Source organism: Canis lupus, chromosome 8 (genome assembly GCF_003254725.2).
Source record: "Canis lupus dingo isolate Sandy chromosome 8, ASM325472v2, whole genome shotgun sequence".
Classification (NCBI taxonomy): Eukaryota; Metazoa; Chordata; class Mammalia; order Carnivora; family Canidae; genus Canis; species Canis lupus.
The window spans coordinates 41275111-41291914 of record NC_064250.1 but is presented as its reverse complement, the minus strand read 5'-3'; the positions used below and the strand labels follow the sequence as shown (position 1 = coordinate 41291914).

The 16804-nt window shown below is 34.2% G+C and overlaps 1 protein-coding gene and 1 long non-coding RNA gene across 17 annotated transcripts in view; one reads left to right on the top strand and one right to left on the bottom strand.

Moving 5' to 3' along the window:
* LOC112658065 (uncharacterized) overlaps positions 1-13356 on the top strand; it is a 39088-nt gene extending 25732 nt beyond the window's left edge. The window contains exons 4-9 of the long non-coding RNA XR_003135468.3: positions 9186-9283; positions 9571-9664; positions 10357-10447; positions 10546-10575; positions 11409-11516; positions 12870-13356. This is a non-coding gene — a long non-coding RNA (uncharacterized LOC112658065). The remainder of the gene's footprint in view (positions 1-9185; positions 9284-9570; positions 9665-10356; positions 10448-10545; positions 10576-11408; positions 11517-12869) is intronic.
* GPHN (gephyrin) overlaps positions 1-16804 on the bottom strand; it is a 634768-nt gene that overhangs the window by 17721 nt on the left and 600243 nt on the right. For all 16 annotated transcript variants that reach the window (XM_025444205.3, XM_025444210.3, XM_025444207.3 and 13 more), the window contains one exon: positions 4422-4495. In XM_025444205.3, coding sequence (XP_025299990.1) covers positions 4422-4495 — 74 coding nt within the window. The remainder of the gene's footprint in view (positions 1-4421; positions 4496-16804) is intronic.

The following is a 16804-nucleotide window of genomic DNA, read 5'->3' as shown; positions in this document are numbered from 1 at the left end:
ATTGTTTTAATCCATAACTCCATACCACACACTGCAGTTCCTGTTTCTTTTCCCCCCCCCTAGTTTTTTTTTCTGTGTCTCCTCTTAATCGTAGGCCCCACCATCTGGCTAAAAAGAAATTAAATTTTTTACCCTACCATCAACCAGTTGGCTTTACAGGGCACCTGGGTGGCTCAGTCAGTTAAGCAGCTGACTCTTGATTGCAGCTCAGGTCATAATCTCTAGGTTGTGAGGTTGAGCCCCTTATTGGGCTCTGTGCTGGCCATGGAGCCTGCTTAAGATTCTCTCCTTCTCCCTCTGTCCCTCCACTGCCCTCTCTCTCTCTCCCTGTCTGCCCCTTCCCCTACTCCCTCTCTTAAAAAATATAAAAAAGCTGGCTTTAGGTTTGGGAACTACAGAGTAATAGCAATAGTTATATTGTCAGAATGATAATAATAATAGAAGTTACTATTTTTAAAGAAACATCTATGCATTATATCCATTATTTCATTTAACTCTCACAACAACCCCATAAAGTGACAATTATCATCTTATTTTATAGATGAAGAAACTGAGGCTCAGATTAAGAGATTTCATCCAAATCTCTTAGCTACTAAGTGGAGAAACAAAGATTTGAACCAAGATTTCTCTAACTTCATGACTCATAATTTGATAAGGCTCTTTGTGGGTCTGCTGTGAAGTGTTGTATCTCTACTTTGTAACATCTATTTTTGGCTACTCTAAGGCTCTTTTTGCTTACTTCTTGACTCTTTGATGAATTTTAGAAAAACTAGATTAGATTATCATATCAATTTATGAGTTGGTTATTTGGCAATGACTGTTACTACGTGATGAAAATCATTTTCAAGATACACTCTCGATGACATCTATGTTCACTGTAGATGACCCATAAAAATTGTGATTGGTAGTAGTCTTGACTATCAAACTCCAAATGTCTTTTTTTTTTTTAGTACCTCTGTTTAAAATCAAAGAGGTTAATTATATTCTTAATGCACTGTATGTGGGAAGAGCAAAGCTAAATTGTTCTTGAGCTTTTTATACTTCTTTTTGTTCTACTATTAAGGAGCAATTACTTTAAATTCTTCTTATCTTTAGACACGTATAAATTCTGGCCAAGTAAAGGAAGCCCATTTAAACTTCTAAACCGTTTTACGAAAGCAAACTAACACACATAATAAGAATGAGGAGGGAATGCATAATACTTTCCTTCTACTATATATAAAGCCAATTTTAAATAATCTTTTGCCTCTTGCAGATAGGTTCTGTGATTTCTCTAAAGGTACTCATTTAAAAAAGACTCCATCACAACAACACATTTTATCATGCATTATTATCATGAATGTCTTATTGCTAGACTATGAAGCTTTTGTTTAAGTTCTGGAAAGCCATTTCCTTGGATCAACACTTATTGTTCAGTTCTCCTCTTGAAATTAGAATGTAATAGCATTTATACAATGACTGAGGTCACACAGTGTTATGACTTTAAGGGAGGAGAATGAACATTAGGAACTGATGAGAGTCTTAAGAAGAGGTAAAAAATAAACTGAAAATAAAAATAGACCAAAATTATATATCACAGGTGCTGAGTAATTTAAATAATAGATATTATAAATAATTCTCCTCTAATTCTGTCTTTCCCTCTGCTCCTCCTGCCCCTCTCTAAAATAAATAAATTAATCTTAAAAAAAAAACCCACACCATTATTCTCCTCTAGAGGTGAGGGCAACTAGTATTAGCTTCTTTTTCACTGCAAAAAGAATAGTTGATTGAATTTTTGAGGTTAGTGAGAAGCACACTGACATGCTTTTGGGATGTCCTCTGTATTCTAATCAATTAGTACTGCCCATAGGGACAGAAAAAAAGCCTGTGCACTCATAGCATAATAATATTTGCTTAAAACAAAATACTCTCTTTTTAGAAAAAGATTTATTTGAGAGAGAGAGAGAGAGAAAGAGAGAGAGAGAGAGAAAAAGAGAGCAGTAGTAGGGACAGAGAGAGAATTTCAAGCAGACTCCCCTAATGGGGCCTAATGTGGGGCTTGATCCCAAGACCCTGTGATCACTACCTGAGCTAAAATAAAGAGTCAAATGCTTAACTGACTGAGCTACCCAGGTGCTTTATGACAAAATATTTCTTAATGAGAATGATCCAAATCCAACAGTTTCAATAATAAAAGGGCTTGGAAGCAGTAGCAATATTGGGGTGACTACAGAAATATAATGTAAAGAATTCTAAATTCCTTTATTTAAAAAAATATTTTATTTATTTATTTATTCATGAGAGACAGAGAGAGAGAGAGAGAGAGAGAGAGAGAGAGAGGCAGAGACAAAGGCAGAGGGAGAAGCAGGCTCCATGCAGAGAGCCTGATGTGGGACTCAATCCTGAGACTCCAGGATCACGCCCTGGGCCGAAGGCAGGCACTAAACTGCTGAGCCACACAGGGACCCCAAGAATTCTAAATTCTAAGAGTGCCTGGGTGGTTCAGTCATTTAAGTATTCAAGTCTTGATTTGGCTCAGGTCATGATCCCAGGGTGCTGGGATTGAACCTGACTCGGGCTCCTTGCTCAGTGGGTACTCTGCTTCTCCTTCTCTCTCTGCCCATTTCCCTGCTTGTGCTCTCTTAATTAATTAATTAATTAATATTTTAAGTGATTATTTAATTAAAAATAAGAATTCTAAATTCTATCAAATTGTGGAGAAGACTAGGGTTAATCTTCCCTTCATATTTAAATGGCAAAATCATGGCAGTGAAGCCTGATCTTTGCCTTAGACCTGATGAGAGGTACCCAATAAATTTGAGAGATTAGGAAGACTGGCTTGACATTTAAAAAAGGTTTCTGGAATTTACTGATGGTTCCCATAGCTCATTCATATCAACTGGTAAAGTCCCATCTCTCCTCTCTCTCAGGGTTCACGTGAGCACTCATCAGAGTATAGTTCTGAACTAAGGCATTATTTACTAAATTGTCCCTGATGGCATGGAGGTGTGTCAGAATTAGAATGCTCACCTATACACTAAGTCCTTTGAGTAGTGAATGAAAGGTTTACATAGTACCAGGGGTTTGAACAGGCAAACTATCAGTTAAAGACATGGCTACACATATTTCAACACCAATGTTTGGCATGCTTTGAGCATTTACAACTGATTATAGAAGCTCCATCAGCCTTTGAAAGAGATATGCCAGATCTCAGAATGTAGTTATTTTTCTTTTTCCTGGGACATAATAAGAAATATTATGAAACACTACTTATGAAGTATTTTTGAAAAGGAAAAAAGAATTGAATCTGAATGTAATCAAGCTTTTATTTTTTATATTTTTTAAATTTTTATGTATTTATGATAGTCAGAGAGAGAGAGAGAAAGAGAGAGAGAGAGGCAGAGACATAGGCAGAGGGAGAAGCAGGCTCCATGCACCGGGAGCCTGACATGGGATTCGATCCCGGGTCTCCAGGATTGCGCCCTGGGCCAAAGGCAGGTGCTAAACCGCTGTGCCACCCAGGGATCCCTGTAATCAAGCTTTTAGATCTAACTTCCAGTCTGTAGAATATACTGGAAAAGAAAGGAACAAGTTAACCACCACCACAAGGAAGCGATCAGCTAAATCTATTCATTAGGACAAATGATTCAGTGTCTTCAGCAGGTCAATGGCATGATAAAAAAAGGAGGATGGAGGTAAATGTTATTATTTAATAAAGATTTTAAAACAAATACAGTGAGTAGGCCTGACTTGAATTATAATTTAAATAAAACATGTAAGAAGGCATTCTTTCTCTTGATATTTGGGAGAATTTTAAATATGATTAGGGTATCAGATGATATTAAGATATTCTTATTTGTTAGGTGAGAAATACCATTGTGATTACACAAGAGAATGCTGCTGTTATTTTAGTATTATTTGAGATGTATATAAAAATAACATTGTAGAATTTGCTTTGAAACAATCCAAAACCAAAAAACCAATCTATCCCCCTATCTCTTCAAAAAGATGAAGGAGGGGATTGATAAAACAGTTATGGAAAAATGGTGATAATTCCTGAAGCCAGGTGATAGGTACAAGAAGGTTTCATTGTACACCTTACTTTTGTGTATTTTGAGAATTTTGATACTAAAATGTTTTTAAAAGGAGAGAAAGAAGCAGTATAGAAAGAGAAAAAAGAGAAAGAAGGAACCAGACATGGAACTAAAGAAAAGGTCTAGAAAGTTGCTTTGCTTTGTTTATAACAAAGCCAGAGATTCATAAGGAAGATGAATTCCCATTTCAGGTAGGAGGTACATTTGTGCAAGGAATTCTATTATTATAATATTTCTTTTATTAGAGTAAATAATTCATACCAGAAAATGGAAAAAGAAAGCATTTAAAACTTATTAGTCAAAGTAAGCCAAACCAACCCCATATATAAAATAATGTTATTTTCATACCCTGGTTTCATAAAAACCCTGCCAAAATGGATCTGAGCATGAAGATCAATGTCCAGCACCTGCTTGAGATAGTCCTGCAAATATGAAAAACAATCACTTTATTTTCAAACATTCTAATATTAGACTTTCAAAACTTTATATGAAAATAAAATGAATTTGTAAGATTGAAATGAAAAGAAACATCTTATTTTAGTGAAGTTGATTTACTTAAGACAAATTCCTTCATTTCTTCATTCTGGTCATTCACTTATTCTTTAATAAATTATTTATTGAGTACCTAATATATGTTGAACACTAATCTTTGTACAGGAGGATATAGGCTTGAACAAAACACATAATGTCCCTTTTTTCATAAAAGATACATTCTAATAGAAGTAGTTAAATAATAAACCAAATCATATAAATAATTACTTGATGGTTATTGTTTCTCTTTTAATACAGAATTTTGTGTTTGAGAAAGGATGTTAACAAACAAGAAGCTTAAGAAGTTGGACTAGGTCAGGAAAGCCACATGTATGTGTACTACGTTTTTCTCCTTAATTGACTCAAAATAATGTACCATTCTCAGAGAAAAGACTTGGACATTTTCCCACACTGCCAAATCTAAATAAGTCAACTAAAATAAAAAATAGGGAGGGAGCTCTAAAACAGATAGTCAAGAGACTTTAATTGTTCCAATTTTATATGCTGCCAACAAAAACAACCAACCTAAAGTTATAACCAATCCACAGTGATTTGACAAAACTTGACTTTTGGAAAAGAAAGACAACATTGTCATGCAGTTGGTTTTGTAGACATAAAGAAAAAAAACTAGTCCTAAAAATTTCTTAACTCCTAGGTCTATTGTTGAGTTTCTTGTTTTAATCTAAGAGTAAGTCTAGTAACCCACTAAAATTTCAAATATTTTACAAGCATAGGATACTTTATTTTAAACATCTGTTCCCTTCTATTTCTACAGCCTCAATGAACATCATCTCATCTGGATTACTGAAATAGGTCTCTGCCAGTAGTCCTGCCCTCCTCGAATTCATTCCTCCCATAGTAGTAAGAAACATCTCTTGAAAAACAAATCTAATCAAGTCACATATAATACTTCAAAACTTCCCGTTTTCCAGGAAAAAGCCTCATCTTTTTAAGATTGTATCTATGATTCTTGTATTTTCTAACCCCCTTTTAACCAGTCATTACTCTTATCCGGCAATTCTCTTTCCATCCAACCCCATTCCTCTTTTTCAATTTCAATCTCTCTCTCTTTCTCCATTCTCATCCCTCTTTCTCTTTTTCTCTCTCCATTCCAGCAAGATTATATCACTTAGTTTCTAAGACTTTCTTGCTCCCAGTCTCTGAAAATGTTCTTCCTTCTGTCTGGAATACTCTTTCTTTCTACCTTCTCTCCACCCCTTATTTCAATCTCAGTCATTTCCTCAGCCTCCCCTTAATTCCCAAGGCTGGATGATAGATTTCTTATCTTTATTTTGAGGCTATATTATTACATGCAAATTTAGAGTTGCTGTATTTTTCTGATGAACCAATCCATTGAAATATATGAAATGTCCCTCCTAATATCTTGTAATCCTTTTTTACCTTAATTTTCTCTGACGCAATATAGCCACACCAGCTGGCTTTCATCATAACTTTTTTTCTACTCTTTTATTTTCAATTTGTTGTGTCTTTCTATATAAAGTGGGTCTTTTATTACCATGATACAATTTATAATTTTTTTACAATCCAGAGTGACAATTGTTAATTGGAGGCCTTAGTCCATTTACATTTATATAAATTCTGCCATATTTGGGTTTAAAGCTATCACCCTACTATTTGTTTTCTATTGTTACTTCTGTTTTTATTTCATTTTTTCTTCTTTTGTGCTTTCTTTTGAATTCATCACTTTTTTGTTATTTTAATTTCTTTCCCTTCTATTAGCTTGTTAGTTACGCATTCTTTTATTATTTTAGTGGTTATTTCAAAGGTTAAAATATGCATTCTTGACTTATTATAGTTCACTATAATTTGATATTTTTATTACTTCCCTGGCAATGCATGAACCTTGAAACATGTTAACTCCATTTATTCCTCTCTGCTTTTTGTGCTATAAAGTACCAAATATTCTATATACATTTTAAGTATGTATGTATATGTGTGTATATACGTATTCAACTATTATATATATTTCTTTATATACTATACAATGTATACTGTATAATTTAATATACAATGTTTATATATAAACATATTTTAACTTCATATAAGACACTATTATTTTATACAATCAACATTCATTTACATTTAACCACATAGAACTTTCTTTTGCTCCTTAGTCCTTTCTGCATTTCCATACCTCCACAATCTTTCTGACTAAAAAATTCCCTTTAGTACACAACTGTGCTTCGTTTTTATTTGGCTGAAAATGTCTTTATTTTATCTTCATTTCTGAAGGAATTTTTTGCTGTATATACAGTTTTACACCAGCTGTTTTCTTTCAACACTTTACAAATGCTATTCCATTGTTTTCTGACTTCCATCATTTCTGTTTACATCATTTGTTAGTTTTATTTGTTGGTCCTTTGAAGGTAATGTATCCTTCTGGCAAGACTTTCTCTTTGCCTTGGTTTTCTAGTAGTTTTGCTATGGTTACCTAGGTATGAGCTTTTTGTTTTTTGTATTTATCTTGACATTAACAGACCTCCTTGAATTTCTGGCTTGATGTCTTTCATTGGTTTTGGAAAACTCTACCAATATCTCTTAAATATTGCTTCTGGTCACACTCTTTCCTTTCTTCTGGACTCCAATTACATGCATGTTAGACCTTTTACCATATTCCATATGTCTTTTATGTTCTTTTCCATATTTTCCATCCCTTTTCTAAAATTTTGAATATAATGAATAGACTCTAGCTTTCCAGTGAAATTCTTCATTTTGTCCTTTATTTTTCTTAAAAATATTAATTATAGTTTTAAAAATTTCACATGAGACAAAATAAACATCAGTATCACTTTTAGAGTTGTTTCATTTTGTTTCTCTTTCTTAATTTTAGTGATTTTGTCCTATCTTTGGCATGTCTGGTGACTTTAAAACCTGAAGCCCAAACATTAAATGTGAAAAAAATTAAAGAGGTGCTAGATGATGATATATTTCTCCAGAAAGGATTTAATTTCCATTGGCAGTTACCTAAAGTAAATTAAAGATTGCCTGACCTAATCAGAGATTGACATAATTTGATGCTCAATTTCAGTCTTTGTGAAGGCTGGTATATTTCCAGTTTGTCTTTATTCCTCGAGAACTTCAAGGGTTTAAACCAAGAGCCTGAGATACTTGCCAGGCATCTTTCTCCACTGCAGGCTCCAAACTCCAAAGACTGCTAAAAATTGTTTATTTTCTTAGCCTCTTAGCTACTCTACTATGGTTGGCTTTTTGGTCTCTTGAATCATTACACATCCTCCCATTCCCTTGGCTTAGGAATTAATAAATGTGTTGAGGAAAAATATGGTGAAGAATTCTAGTGTTACTTCTCTGTGGTTCATTTTTCTCTGAGATCTTGGGTGCCTTGAATCCTGGTTGTCTAGGTTTTTCTCTTCAGACACCTGCTTTTTCTTTTTTCTTCCTTAAAATATTTTTTAAAAATTTATATAGCTTTTTTTTAAAGATTTTATTTATTTATTCATGAGAGACATGGGGGGCAGGGGCGGAAACATAGGCAGAGGGAGACGCAGGTTCCATGCAGGGAGCCCAATATGGGACTCAATCCCAGAACTCCAGGATCATGCCCTGGGCCAAAGGCAGGCACCAAACCACTGAGCCACCCAGGGAGCCCTTATATAGCTTTTATAGTTGTTCTTGGTGGAAGGGTTGGTCCAAATAAGCTACTATATCATAGTAGAAGCAGAACTCTCCAGACCTTATGTGCCCTTATAATACTATGTCCTTCTGATATCACACACCTAGGCTATACTGCAATTCCCTGATAACTGCTATGTTTTCTTTACTGAACTACACAAACCTTGTGTGTGTGTGTGTGTGTGTGTGTGTGTATGACAAATCCCTAGTGAATAGCATATACCATTCATTCATTTCTTAGTTCAACAAATATTTTTGAACCTATTATATATCACAAATTCCATATGTGCTAGAGATATTTTAATGGTGAGCAAGAATAGACATGGTCCCTGATACAAAGATGTTCTGTTGAATTTTACCAATGAAGACAGCCTAAAGTAAGTAAACCAACAAATAAAATAATTATAAAGTGTGTTATATGCTATGAAGGAAATAAGCAGGTGCTAGAATAGAGAATAACGGGTGGGTGGAGAATAAGGAAAGGTCATTTTAAAAGAGGTGGTGAGGGTGAGAAGAATTCAGGCATATGATGTGTGAGGAGATGAGAATTCCAGGCAGAGGCATGTACATACTGAAGCTTCTAAAGCAGTAAAGAATGCATGAAAAAAATGAAAGGTAGTGAATGAGTGGAAAAGGCATAACATGAGGTTGGAGAGACAGGCAGAGGCCACACTTGCTGGGCCTTAAAGGTTATGACACAGAGTTTGGAAAGCAGATTTTCTTTACAAATCTGCTTTGTAACATTTGCTAAATGAATGAAAGTATTTTATTTTTCTTGAAAAAAAAAACCCTCTCTGTTGTTAAAAATGTTCACTTTTATTCTTTTTGAACATTAATGCTCATGTTTTTTTGTGACAGGTGGAAAGCTTGTACCAGACACAGCCATGAAGGCTGAGAATTACCACTGTTCTTGTTTTTGTTTACCTATAGAGGCAGCAAAGATCTCTGTCTGATATTCTGAAAGCTAGAGTCAGATAGAAAGAAGAAAAATCAATGGGTTAAGAAACAAGAGTTTTTCCTCAACTCAGGTAAGAACAAACAACATTAGACAAATTGTGAAAAACTTTAAAGTTGTTAACAAAGATTACTGGATGTCCAGTGTAGCACAACCTTCTGGTTTATTTGTGTGTTTCATCATTTTTGAGCTATTTTACAAAAATTAAGGTGTATAAATGGAATATTATTCAGCTACTAAAAAGAATGAAATCTTGCCATTTGTAACAACATGGACGGAGCTAGAGTGTATATGATAAATAAAATAAGTCCATCAGAAAAAGACAAATACCATATGATTTTACTTATTTTGGAATTTAAGGAATAAAACAAACAAAGGGAAAAAGAGAGAGAGAGAGACATCAAGAAACAGACTCTTACCTCTAGAGAACAAACTGATGGTTACCAGAGGGGAGGTGAGTGGGAGGATGAGTGAAACAGGAGATGGGGGTTAAGGAGTATGCTTGTGGTGATGAGTACTGAGTGATGTATGGAAGTGTTGAATCATTATACTATATATCTGAAACTAATATAATCCTGTACATTAACTAACTGGAATTAAACTAAAAACTTTAAAAAAATAAGCTGTAGAAAACTGATGGTAAGTAAGATTAGTATTCAAAGAAATGCAAATTAATTCTGTCTGTGGAGATATAATTGATTATTTGCCTGTGGATTTAAAGCAGTTTTGCATCTATTAGCAAATTTACCTCAGTATTCCTGATTTTCTGTGTGTGTTCTTTGAATTCTTCTTTGAACCAGTTATAATATCTTATTGGTTACTTCATTAACTAATGAATTAAATAAAATCTCTGACATGTGTTTATTTTATATGTATATGAAATTCATGATTTTATCTATAAAAAATTATACGTTCCTAGTTCTGGACGCTCCACTGAGATGCCCCATTGATCTATCTTATGGAGCCACGTAAACGTGATTGCTAGAAAAGTGCACTTTATAGGTAGTTTACACCTGGGCAGACTTCTCCTAGGTTCTTGGAGTGAATACCAAGCAGCAATAAAATGGGAACTCTGCTAACTTTTGGTTTCTGTAATTTTGTTCCCTTTATTGATTTTGATTCTATTTTTCTTCTGTGCATGGCCAGTAAGATATTCCCCATTGTGGCAGCCATTGTTGGGAATTTGGTTTTAAAGTCTGATGATTTCTATAAGTGGATGATTGCGGTCTATTCTCAGGTAAGAGAAGACAGAGAATATGGCTTATTAATCTTTCTCGTTTATTTGTCTTACTGTCATTTTGAGCCTAAACCAATCAAGAACTTTGTGACCTCTAGGAAGGAAAACAGCTCTTTATTTGTAGACTGGTAAGTTATTTTTGTTTCTGTGTTTATTTGTGACCTGTGGTTGAAGTATCTATGTGTCTGTGATCCAGAAAGACATTTATCTCATTTCGTGAGTGTGAAATGTTTTCCTACTTCTGGAAGGTATTCATAAATCGTATGCCTATGAGACCACGAAGCAGAATGGACCTTCCTCAGGGTGTACTTTGGATTCAGGGTGCCTCCCTCCTATCATAATCCTCCTACTCAAACCCTCTTCATCTGAGTCTGAATGTGATGGAGGTGTTGGCAGAGAGCAATCCAAAAACCCCAAAACCCCAACTCTCCATTTTCAGATCTGGAGAGAAGAGCCCCCATTTTAGGGCCACAATAAAATTTGCTTGCCAGGGGAAAGAAGAAAAACACATCAAAGTAATTGTCTTTTAAATTAAAGGTGCTCTGTTCTCATAGACTTAAATAAATGCTTATATAAAAATAATCTTCTTAAAAGATTTTATAAACAGATTATATAAGAAGAATCTTCCTAAAATTACCAGATAATAAGGAAATTTAACTTATATTTTCAATGAGCTACATTAAAAGGTATTCTTATAATTTTAAGAATCAAAGATCACAAAGTTAAGGTAAATCTTTGGCAAATTACACTAGTTTTAGTTATTAAGAAAGCCCAGCATGTTCTTTTTATTTATCAGTGTGAAGTATAATTAGGCAAATACTTTTTATTTTGCTGGGGTTTTTTTTTTCCTACACTTATATAGGCGTATTCATTAAATAAGCTTGTGCTTTTCCTATACAATATTTTAAGAATGTAGAGATGCCTGGGTGGCTCAGCGGTTGAGCGTCTGCCTTTGGCCTAGGGCGTGAACCTGGAGACCCGGGATCGAGTCCTGCGTCGGGCTCCCTGCATGGAACCTGCTTCTCCCTCTGCCTGTGTCTCTGCCTCTCTCTCTGTCCTTTATGAATGAGTAAGTTAAAAAATCTTTTAAAAAATATTTTAAGAATGTTAAAAATGTAAAATTGGGTACAATATAATTGAATCGTTTCTGACGATTCAAACTTTAAATTTCAATCGTAATTATGTTTGTGGTATGCCAGCTTGAAAATAGTTTTCAGGATCTTTAAGTAACAAAATCTTATTGAACTGATATTTAATTAATGAATAATTATCAGACACCTAGATGATTTCTATGTAAGAGTACTGGGTCATTGATAACTAAGCATAATTTTAAGTTAATATATAGATCTTTCTTCACTTATGATGGAGTTACCTCCTGAACCCATTGTGAACTGAAAATATCCGAAGTTGAAAATGTGTGACCTAACTCACCCAACATCATAGCTTAGCCTAGCCTACCTTAGTCATGTTCAAAACATTTACATTACAAAACACTTCTGCAAAGCCTATTTTATAACAAAGTGCTGAATATATGATGTAATTTATTGAATACTATACTGAAAGTGAATAACAGGTATGGGTATAGAAGGTTGTAAGTTTATCAGCTGTTTACCCTTGTGATTGTAGCTGACGGGGAGCTGCAGCTCACTGTGGCTGCTCCACATCATGAGAGAGTGTTGCCCTACATATTGCTAGCCTGGGAAAATATCAAAATTCAAAATCTGAAGTATGGTTTCTACCAATGCATATCACTTTTGCACCATTGTAAAGTTGAAAATTCATTAAGTTGAACCATTGTAAATTGAGGACCATCCATACTTTTGTTCTAAAGTTAATATACTTTGCTTCTTATTTTTATATGCTAGAGAGAAGCTATATCTTTTAGGTCATGTTAATTAATATGTTTGTTCCTCTTTACTATATTAAGAAAGTACAAAAGGGATGTATGTGGCTGTTCAAAGTTATATTCATGTGTTTATGAACTTTGGTAATCTGCTCAAATGCTTACATATAATTTTTCAATTATCTATAGTTTTCACCGTGAAATAAAAATTATTTTCTCAAACATTATAATGAAATATGGGTGTTACAATTACTCTAGGAATAATAATGATAGAGAAGTGTAACTTTGTTCTTTTTTTCAAGGAAAAGGAGTATTTTTGTTTTTAAGTCTAGCCCTCAAAATATTTGGTCTTTACGTGCTCTTAAAATAAAATTTATACGGATCCCCAGGGCTTTTGTTTATGTGGGTTATGTCTAATAGATATTTACTCTATTACAAACTAAAAACTAAAAAAATTTTTAAAATTTTTGTTTCATTTGGAAATAGCAATGACAAGGCAATTTTATGTTAATATAAGTAACTATTTTTTATACATTGTTTTTATAATTTTGAAAATTTCTTTAATGTTTGGCTTAACAGAGGTCAGTTGGATCCTCTTATTTGTTTCTGCATTGAGTCTGATGAGATATCATACAATATGTATCCACTAGAAAAAATCATGGTATGTTCATGAAAGAAGGAGAATAAAAAAAATGTCAAATAAAGTCTTTGTTCTATTATGAAAGTAGTTTTGACATTGTAGACCTTCTTACAGGGTCTTAGGGGCCCTTGTGGTCTGGGGCCCACTCTTTGTGCTAAAGTAAAGTGGCAGTTTGTTTCAAAATATAAAATAACAAGGATGCCTGGGTGGCTCAGGGTTGGGCATCTGCCTTTGGCCCAGGGCGTGATCCTGGAGTCCTGGGATCAAGTTTCGCATCAGGCTTCCCGCATGGAGCCTGCTTCTCCCTCTTCCTGTGTCTCTGCCTCTCTGTGTGTCTCTCATTAATAAATAAATAAAATCTTTTTAAAAACCCCAAAAAACCCAAAATATAAAATAACATAATAAAGAACAAAACTTTGAAAGAGATTTTCATTTGCCTTGGTTTATAATATCTGTGTGTAAAAGTAAGCTGATGATGAATACTCACCATTTGCTTCAATGTGGATAGAACTGGAGGGTATTATGCGAGTGAAGTAAGTCAATCGGAGGACAAACATTATATGGTTTCATTCATATGGGGAATATAAAAAATAGTGAAAGGGATTATAGGAGAAAAGAGAGAAAATGAGTGGGAAATATCAGAGAGGGTGACAGAACATGAGAGACTCCTAACTCTGGGAAATGAACAAGGGGTAGTGGAAGGGGAGGTGGGTGGGGGGACAGGGTGACTGGGTGATGGGCACTGAGGGGGGCACTTGACGGGATGAGTACTGGGTGCTATACTATATGTTGGCAAATCGAACTCCAATAAAAAGAATAAAAAAAATGAAGTTGAGAACCATATTAAAATTTTAGTAAGTTCACTCAAATTTGGTCAACTTATTTCTTTATTAACTAATACTTTTCCCATGAAACTCAAATTGTTCTTTTTGTGTAATCTCCCTTTTGTGCTTTCTGTTTATTTTGTCTTTATTTAAGGAAAAAATAAAGACCAAAGTTTCATCATTTACAAATGAGCTAAGATTATTTACAATCATGTTACTTTCTGTGCCTATTTCCAAATATTTTATTGTTGTTTTGAAAAATTAGGTAAGCAGTACTGTTTCTCAGGTACCCATGATCCTATCTTAATTGAGAACTCAATTCTTTTTTGACAACTCTTTTGATTTTGCCTTCTAAAGATCAGACCTAAATTTAGTAAAAAGTAAAAATTTCAGAATATCTTTTACACCTAAAACTATCTTTGAAATCTCTTAGAGGCTCTCTAGAAAATCACAAAGATTTTTTCTTTCATCTTACAAAAGGAGATGTTAGAAATAATTAGGTTTGTTTGATATGTTACTATTATAAGAGTTTCATGTGAGGGGAATTGCCATCATATCTGAGAAGAGATGTGCTCAGCATGCCCTGGGTTAAATCTATATATGTCACATGTCACTATAAATATTTCATAAATTGTGTGCTTTATGGGATGTGTTTGGAGATTTGACAATGCCAATGCCAATGCCATTATGGACAATGCTGTCCATAATATGTTTGCATCCTCAGGGGAAACACATCAAAACTTTTATGATATAGTTATATATTGTATCTGAATAGAGAATTTTACTTATCTTCTCTTCTGATATTATTGGTTACAGTATGAATTAAGTACAGCCATTAAGTATCTGTCATCTTTGTAAAGTTTCTGTTTTACTCTAATGGTTGCTTGAGGGCTCTCCTAAAAGCTACAGTAAATAGTTTGTGCCTGCCACAAAGATTCAGAATACTGGGGAAAAGGACTATCATAAGTACTCTGAACTATTGATATTTCAAAGAATAGTCTCTTGGATACAGGCACCTGAGGTGATATAGCTTAGATAACTTTTATGTAGTACCAGTAGACTCTGTCAGGAATCCCAGAGTCCTTTAGAATAGAAGCAGATGGCTTCATGAAAGTGGAATGCTAACCCAGGATCTAGCAGAACAAGAATGACATAAAACTGAATGAAATAATAAGAATATTTTATTGTATTTATTTGGAATATTGTTGATTAATTTTAATATTCTATTGCTTTATGGCTCTAGATTTGTAAAACAAACTGATGGAGGCCTTTGTAGTTAATTGACACTTTTGCTGTTAAATAATCAGGGGAAGCCTATGAGAACAGCCTTTTTTTGTGATCAATAATGATCTCTTTGATTATTTTGATCATATGAGGTGGAAGGGGGACATTGTCAGGAAAAATTAAGAGACTTTCAAGTAGGCAAAAAAAAAAAAAGAAATCACTGGCTGTCCAATCTAGTGTATCCTTCTCAGTTATCTGCACCTTTCATTGTCTTTGAGGTATTTTACAATTCTGTCGGTTGTAGAAAACTTATAGTAATGCATATAATTCTTTAGTTTTCAGAGCAAAAATTTTTGCTTGTTTACTTGAAACTGTCAGTGTTTTATAAAAAATAAACACTTTGTGGCAGAGGGAGGTGGAGATAGGAAAAGATTTTGAGAGAGACAACTGTAGAAGGGCCATTAGTGCAGTAATAAAGAAGTCTAACATTGAGAAGTATTCTATCTTTACCATAGTTGAGCCACAATTGCCAAACCTATGTATGTTAGAAGCTTGTTGCCTTTTCAGAAGTATTGGAAGAGATAACTTTCAGGTTTGCCAAATAGGTACTGTCCCATAATTAAGCTCATTATCAACTAAGATAAATTATACATGAAATACTCCCTGGAAGCAACAAATTTAACATTTAAGTATTCTTAACTTCAGGGTTTGCTCTTGTGTTATTCAGAGCACCACAGGCAGTTTGATGGTAATGAAAACAGACAGGCTGAAAATGACTTCTCGTAGCTCTACTATAAAGCAGATCTCAGCTCTGGGCTTTGTGATCTCAGAAGACGTCTGCAGCAATTTGCTCTACATAGGGCTAAGGACTTCTATGAGACTTTGAGGGAAGACTAGCCTAGCAATCTGTCTGCTATAAGGAGAATACTACCCACACTTCAACACCTTCACTCCTGGATGTAATATGAAATGGACATTTTGGACTGAGATTCTCTATTTTTCTTCTATGGTTTTTGCCCGCTGAAGGGTTATTTTTAACACTCTAAACCTAGTTGTGAATGAAAGGTAGGCATTCGCTGTTCATACTACTAAATTCTGACAAATAGGTTATAAATTTAGGCAGTTTAATAGCTATATAGTGCAGAGATCAAGAATAATCATATATGTGTATAAGATCTAGCTATTAATCTATTTTAATAGCTATATAGGGCAGAGATCAAGAATAATCATATATGTGTATAAGATGCTCTTGGAAAAATCTGAATTTTGGTAAAAACTGCTATTATGACAATATTTTTGTAACTTTTCAATTAGTCATTAATATGAAAAAAAGAAGAAATGGAAAGGGATTAAAGGCTGGAAAAATGGGATCCCTGGGTGGTGCAGCGGTTTGGCGCCTGCCTTTGGCCCAGGGTGCGACCCTGGAGACCCGGGATCGAATCCCACGTCGGGCTCCCGATGCATGGAGCCTGCTTCTCCCTCTGCCTGTGTCTCTGCCTCTCTCTCTCTCTCTGTGTGTGGCTATCATAAATAAATAAAAATAAAAAAAAATAAAAAAATAAAGGCTGAAAAAATATTTTATGTTCTGAAATATTTTTGAACTAAAACATCAGGTTGGTTATTGTAGTAAAGTATATTTTGCTTTTATAATATTATTCAATGTACCCAATAATCATCATGAACCAACACATTTCATTAAGATACAAACTTAATGATACTGAGACACTGAAATTGTGATTTTTAAAGGACTAAGCATAAACTTTATGCAAATATATTTAGTCTTATAAAATCCTTTATACACTTATATATATGTTTGTATTATATTG